Here is a 7,358-nt window from a genome sequence, read left to right as displayed (position 1 = left end):
CTAGGTGTTCCAGAGGATGATGACTGTGATGATGGAGGTGGCCATGAAGAGCAGGTAGAGGCGGAACAGTAGGGTGTCCATCATATGACTGAACTGCACCCACAGGCTGACCAAGTGCTGCTTCTGAGCTTCGTCTTCCTGCCAGGTCCTTGTTGACTCAGGGCACCCATTTAACCCTGCCTCTTGGGGACCTGGCACCTTCCCTACCAACGTCATGGGCTCCTTCAGACCTAAGGAGAGACAGAGACCAAGCCATGGGCTGCAAAGTTCACCTGAAGAGGAAGAGAAACAGGGAAGGAGGCAGGAGCAGAGAAGTGGGGGTGTTGGAAGAGGAAGTGTGGGCAGTGCTGACTTCCTTACCAGGCAAGTGGGCGGGGGTGAGACCCAGGCCCTTGTTTCCCTTCTGGGGTGCAGTGGGACAGCCTTTCCTTGGACCGGTACAGTGCAGAAGCAGGGAATTGAGCCACTGGGGCATGGGTAGGGGCTGGGTGGTGACCAGGTGCAGCAGGTAAGTGATGAAGATGGTCTCTAGGAGGCTGAGCACCATTAGGGACAGACACAGAGCAAAGTAGACACCTGGAGGGAAGGTAAGCCTGTGTGAAGGCCAGTGGCACCTCCCAGGACTTCTTGTCACCTATTTTCCCAAAGGACCCTTTTTAAAGATCCTTCATCACTCTGAACTGTTTCTACTGGTCCCTCTCCCTACCCTATACCCCCAACCTCGAGTTTATTTTCCTGAAAGAGGGAGGGGCCATACTGATGAGGGGAGTGCCAGTGTCCGGGAGTAAATCATTCATCATGAGCAGGAAGACATTGTAGCCCAGCAGAAGTGTCATCTTGAATGGGGCACGATTCCCGCTTTCTGCTGGCAGGTAGAAGCTGACGGCATCGATGGCAATCAGAAAGCTACTGGGCACCAAAAGGTTTATGACATAGAGGCTGGGCCTGCGCCTGATGGCAACCTGGTGGGGAGGAGAGAGGGGTCAAGTCAGGAGTAGGCTGGGAGGCTGCAAAGCAAGTTAAGAGCAAGAGTTGAGATCTGTCCCTGAACAGACTGTCTAATAAGGAAAAGTCACATTCACTGTCCTGTCTTTCCAACACAGTCATCTTAATCACCTCAGTCTGCCTTCCCAGTCTGCCATGCTGCTTACTACTGACACATATTTCATTCCTTCTCGGCTCAGAGTGTCAACTTCCTCTGCTTACATTTTTATCCCTACCAATGTGCTCTTAGCAGGATCGAGAGACCAGATTCTTAGGTTATCATGTGCATTTTATCCTTACATTTCTGCTTGCTCTCCTCATCATGACCTAATATCTAGTGATTTGCTGGTAGAATTTAAGACCCATAGGAGGGAAAGCAAGACAGTGGCAGATATTTTGTGGTCACCAGGATTTGGAATCACAATATCCCTAAAACAAGTGTTTCATAAAATTTTCACCATCTTTTTAATTTTTGTTAATTTTTAAAAACTTTTATCGAATGTATTGAGGTGACATTGGTTAATAAAATTATATAGGCTTTAGGTGTACACTTGTACAACACATCATTTGTGTATTGAATTGTATATTCACCACCCCAAGCCAAGTCTCCTTCCATCACCATTTACCTCCCCTTTACCCTCTCCTACCTCCCCCCACCCCACTTTCCCTCTGGTAATCACCATATTGTTGCCTGTGTCTTCCACCATCTCTTTTAAAAAGTGAACATAATTCCAGCCCTCCAAAAAGTTCTGATGGCCTGGGGGTGGGAGGCTCACTCTCACTGTATATCACTGCCATAGGAGCTTTGTTTCCTCCTCAGGGAGGATTTATTCCATCAATATTTACTGAGTGCTAGATACTGTGCATGGTACTGGAGATTTATCAGTGAAAAGTGATAAAAATCTCTGCCCTTGTGGAGCTTACTTTCCAGTGGGAGAACTTATGCTCTAGTGGGGGACATAAGGAGGAGATCACAACCAGGGCCCCGAGCTCACATAGAAAATGATTTGGTTGTACTGGTTGGTGCCCACAGTCATCTTCACCATTCTCTGGTGGATATCCAGAAGCATCCACTCTCCCTTGTTCTGAATGAGGTTCTGTGATGTGTTTGAAATCTCCCACACTTCCTTCTCCATGCCCAGGATCATATTCTCCACTGCAAAAAGATCTAGACAACTCAGCCTCCCCAGTGCTCCCAACCCCCTTGCCCAGACTGTTAGAATTCTTGCCAGTTAGCTTCCATATACCCTTCAGTAAGAGTCCATCACTGTTTTCAGCTTTCTGTCCTCTCCTCTCCCAAAACCTTTCTCTGCCTCACTCACCTGTGTAGATGAAAGAGCTGAAGGTGAGCGTGCAGTTTTGTTCATCAAAGGGGAAATAGAAGATGTCCAGGTTACAGATGCTGGTCACCTTCATTGGCTTATCATATCTGATGTGTCCTTCACTACTGACATAAGCCATGAGCCTTACAGGTGTGTGATCCACATTCATGCTGTATATGAAAAAGATGGGGAGGTGGGTGCTATGGATTCCCCATCAGAGTTGGCCTTTTTTCTCTGTCAGGTCACCGCATTCCTGTGCTCCAGCCCCACTCATCTAATTTCCCCCTTCCACCTATCTCCATGTTCTGGGGGTCTTGTACGCTCCTTAGTTCAGATACTGTTCCTTTTTAAATTGAGTCTCTGTGTGGTGCCTATTGGTTACATTATGCTCTTCTCTGGCGGGATGGTCGCCTTCTTGCTGTTTTCATCACTGGTACTCACAACTCCTTGATGAAGATGTCTGGAAGCCACAGGTTCTCAGTTGCTATGCTGAGCTTCCTGATGCCCCCACATTCCTCTGGGTTCCACCTGATGAATGGATTGTACCAGATCTAGAGGAAAACACGACGTGGGAGAAATGGGGTGGGAACTAGTTTTAGTCTTGCTCTATCTCCTGCACTTTACATTCCTTTTTTCACTCATCTCTTGGCTTTCCCACCCCTCCTCTGGTGACAGCTGTCACAATGTCACTAACAAAAGTCTTACTTACTTCTACTTCTTCCTCAGTGCTTTCAAGGGAGCCCTTGGGCTTGGATCTGGATTCCCTGGGATGGAGCCATGTAAATATTGGCTTCCAGGACCCTCTCCCTGCGGCCCATCTCTGCCCCCCTAAACTGGCAGAATAGTCAGGAAGCTTTGTGTTTTCATCGTTGGTCTGGCTTTTTTTTTTTTTTTTTTGAACTTTCTAATTCATAGGTATTCTCAGCTTTATCCATTGTAATCTGCAAAGTTGGACCCAGGAGTAGTAAAGAAAAAACTGAGTCTATCATACCATATTTAGCCACAGGAATGATGTCATCAGTTGAAGCTGTGCATTCTGGAAAGACAATTTTCATCCAGAATCATTAAATCTATAAAGTCAGGTCCAATGCCATTACTTACCTCTTACTCATTTCCAAGGTTGTTCTGTGTGGCGATTATGATTTTTAATTATAAGCCACTGAAAAATGTAGGTCAAATAATCCAGAATACATGAGAAACATAAGTGAAAACAACAACAACAACAACAAAAATAGTATGAGGTCATTGGGATTATGTTTCTTATGAGGTATTCCAAAAAGGGACAGATTTCACCTACAGTGATATCATCGTATGTCTCCCTACCCCATAGAATGAGCTCTTAATTTTACAAAATCCAATCAGGAGACCCACTGTTTACCACTAGACCATCAGTGTTGGGTCAGGACTTACCACTTCCAGGATGGCAGACAGGGTGAAGGAGATGTTGACATGAGTAGGGTCGTTGTTGTTAGTGACTGGAAGGAAGGCCTTTCTGGCAAACAACGCTTGGAAGGCAGCAGGATCCACCCCATGTTGGTCAAACCCTGAGCAATTGATGGCGAAGGTGTCTCCTCTTTCTGTAGAGAGCAGAGACTCTGCGAGAGAAGTGCCAGGGTTGGGGCCTGGGGCAAAATTAGGGGGCACGGGAGGAGCACGTGAGCTCCTCCTTCCTGAGTCAGGGAGCATGGGCTCGGCTGGTAGGCAAATGGTGGAAGTTGATGGGGCGAGCTGAGTCAAGGCTCCATCCTTAATTCCATTGTTTCTGTCTCCATGCAAAACTTGTCCAAAGGTGCATGCAAACTCAGCTCTGACCACTGCTTTTCAGTGTCCTGTTATGTTCTTAACAATTTCACCACAAGCCTTCTCACCTTCACTCAATGTCCTTCCATTGCTCATCTCTGTCCTTGAGTCATCTGGATGATATCAGTGAGAAATTTTGCAATCACAGTTCTCCTCCTCACTATATTATTAATAAGACATAGATGATCATAAATTAATAACAAGGGAAGTAATCAGGTAGGTAGTGTGAAATCAGGGTGGTATGGCCTTACGTGCTGGTGGCATCAGGTAGGTAGTATAAGAAACGTGGGACATTGGCCTGGCTGGTTTGGCTCAGCGGTTAGAGCGTTGGCCTGAGGTCCAGAGAGACCCAGGTTCGGTTCCTGCTAAGGGCACATACCTCGGTTGCAGTTTGTCCCCAGCCCTGGTTGGTCGTGCGGGTGGCAGCCACTCAAAGTGTCCCTTTCATGTCGATGTTTCTCTCTCTCTCTCTCTTCCTCTCTCTCCCTCCCACTCTATCTGAACAAAAAATGGGAAAATGTCCTCAGGTGAGGATTAAAAAAAGAAAAAGAAATGTGGGACCTTAAGGAAAGAACCCAGTGTTTCAATTTAATGAGTATTTATTGTATCTCTACTATGTGCTGTGATTATTCTCTTCTAAAACTCAATAGTCATCACCAGTGAAACTACCTTAAAGAGAGTTCCTTGAAACCAATCTTATACCCAACCCCTTTCTAGTCATACTTTGTGGAGTAGAAACAGGTAATGCTGTGGTAACATCTATTTTTATCTATCACTGATGATGGTCATTTTCTTTTTTCTTTTTTTGTTAATCCTCACCTGAGGATATTTTTTTTTCATTTGCTTTTTCAGAGAGTGTAGAAGGGAGGGTGGGAGGGGAGAGAGAAAGAGACCAATGTGAGTGAGACACATGGATTGGTTGCCTCCTGCACACACCCCGACAGGGGCCAGGGATCGAACCTGCGACCCAGGTACATGCCCTTGACTGAGAATTGAATCTGTGACCCTTTGGTGCTCGGGGCCCACACTCTAATCACTCTAACACTGAGCTTTACTGGCCAGGGCCATTGCTCATTTTCAATAATGAACAGGAAACATAGTCTAGATTGGAAAAATTATACTGAAAAACTTTCCCTCTTCCATGACAATTCTCATGCACGTCCTTCCCCTTAGCATCTTTCCTGTTCCATTTCATTTGTTTCAAGAGAGCCAAGAAACAATTCTCTTCTTTTTAACATCATCTGGTATTCAGAAACCATGAGGATAGATAATGTGCTTGGAAAGAGAAAGGCATGGGGAAGGAGAAGAGGCCAACGGAAGCAGGAGAGTGGAGAAGTAACTAAAGAAAAGAGTGAGCTAACTGTTAGTATCCTAGAAAAAGGTACAAAGTTGTCAGTGTTATACATTTCCATTTTTACCAAAATAAACATCCAATCATCCACTGCCTAGAAATAACAAGAATTAGCCCGGTTTCTGTTTCCCAGAAGTTATGTGTTTGCTTTGTTCCTGCTCTTGTCCCATCTTACCTTGAAGCAGCAGGTAGAGAATGAGGCAGAGAAGGAATCCCTCCCCCTGGAGCCAACCTCTTTCCATTCTTCTCTCCTTGGCTCTTCTCTGGGGACCTAGTGATGATGTTAACCTTAAAAGACCAGAGGCCACGCCTTGAGCCTCAGCTTTGAATAATACTGGTGTCGGGTGGCATTAGCTACCCCTCTAACAAGCACCTCTAGTGCTAAGAGAATGTCATGGAGGACTATCCACCCTGTAACCTAATTGGACTTGAATCTAGTCTCCAAAGGTAATCAGGAAAATCAGTTTGGAGAGGAGGAAGCAAAAGTATTTGGTCACTGGAGCAGTGCCAATGACTTCCTCATACTGTGGAGTCACTCTGGCATAAAATGCATCCCACAAACATCACATACTGACTGCTATTGTCTTCAAGTGACAGCTGCACTTATTTTAACCCTCTTGCTGTCTTGCAAAAAAAATGGGGGTCTCCTTTTTTATAATCAACTTTAGACTCTGTTTTAAACATGACTCCAGTAGTGACAGGTCTTACATTTTAATTATTTTTTTTAATGTGTCAAAAGCAATGTGAACCCAGGTCTACTGCATGGAGGGCATAATTGTGGGGCAGAGGGGAGGTGGCAGAAGTAATGCTGTTTATAGTAAAGTTGACTTATGAGGTAATAAGTGATCAGCCTGCAAGTTTATGTTGTTTTTGGCTGTGCTGTTTTAAAGAAATTAGTTGTCAACATCTTGGAATTGGGAGATTTCACATAAAAACTGTGTTTCTGGATTCATCTGAAAAATAAAATACTGGGCTCACGTTTCTGTTTGACAACAATGTGCCAAAGCTAAGAAACAGTTAAGGCCTTTGGTGAAGCAATATTCTCTCTAGGTCATCACAGTCTCTGTCATCAACTGTTGTCTTATTCCTGACCAGCTTCCCTGATGTATGTTACCTGCTTGGCCTCTATAGGTGTTTGAGTTGGCTTTGACTATTAAGATTGATTTTCTTTTGTGGTTCTTGAAGAGCCTTGAGAAGTAATTTCAAAACATCATTTCATGCCTAGGTGATCAGAGGTCTTGTTCGATTTAGAGTGTGCAAACATTTGGTTCAAAGAGGAATCCAGACATAGTAGGGTTAAGTGGGCCAAAATAATCAATGTGTTTTTTTTTGTTTTGTTTTTTTCTAATTCTCATTCGAGAACATTTTTGCATTTATCTTCAGATAGAGCGGGAGGGAGAGAGAGAGAGAGAAACATCGTCGTGAAAGGAACACATAAACTGGTTGCCTCCTGCATGGCCCCAACCTGGCCAGGGACAAACCACAACCGAGGTACATGCCCTTAGTGGGAACTGAACCTGGGACTCTCTGGTCTGCGGGCTAATGCTCTAACTGCTAGGATTATTTCTGTTAGGGAAGACTCCGGAGAGGGTAATCAGTGGCTTAGAGAACAAAGGGAGAGCAGTTGCCTCAAGGAAGAAGTTTTACAGACTGAGTCGTTATGATGCAGTAAGAAAGGTCTAAGACCAAATCCTATTTCTACTGGAATCCTGCCACCTTCTCTCAGCCTCAGGTTCCTCATCTCTAGATCAGGAGGATGAAACCTATCTTGCAGAGGTTTCAGGTGGTTAGAGATAATGTATGTATGGTATAGTGACTTTCCCATCCTGAGCAATTAACAAATTGAAGCAGAGATAATGGCAACAATAGTCATTATTGTCATCCTGGCTCATCTGAGATTG

The 7,358-nt window shown here is 44.9% G+C and overlaps 1 protein-coding gene across 1 annotated transcript; it reads right to left on the bottom strand.

The window, feature by feature from the left end:
* LOC118617517 (5-hydroxytryptamine receptor 3C-like) lies at positions 1–5,699 on the bottom strand. The gene is made up of 9 exons (XM_036243499.1): positions 5,633–5,699; positions 3,717–3,883; positions 3,298–3,342; positions 2,748–2,857; positions 2,307–2,476; positions 1,980–2,140; positions 758–962; positions 361–576; positions 1–230 (listed from the first exon to the last, which is right to left on the bottom strand). Exons 1-9 carry the CDS (start codon positions 5,697–5,699, stop codon positions 1–3), a joined length of 1,371 nt encoding a protein of 456 aa, XP_036099392.1.
* Between the last annotated feature and the right edge of the window lie 1,659 nt (positions 5,700–7,358).

This window comes from Molossus molossus, unplaced genomic scaffold, assembly GCF_014108415.1.
Source record: "Molossus molossus isolate mMolMol1 unplaced genomic scaffold, mMolMol1.p scaffold_m16_p_5, whole genome shotgun sequence".
Classification (NCBI taxonomy): Eukaryota; Metazoa; Chordata; class Mammalia; order Chiroptera; family Molossidae; genus Molossus; species Molossus molossus.
Note: the sequence above shows the minus strand (reverse complement) of the source record. Positions and strands in the feature narration are given on the sequence as shown.

Coding starts and splice junctions, on each gene's coding strand:
- LOC118617517 (XM_036243499.1), bottom strand. CDS start 5,699: ATGGAAAGAGGTTGGCTCCAGGGGGAGGGATTCCTTCTCTGCCTCATT. Junction 2,477..2,747: donor GACATCTTCATCAAGGAGTT/GTGAGTACCAGT, acceptor TTTCATATACAG/CATGAATGTGGATCACACAC. Junction 577..757: donor CACTGGCACTCCCCTCATCA/GTATGGCCCCTC, acceptor CCTTCCCTCCAG/GTGTCTACTTTGCTCTGTGT.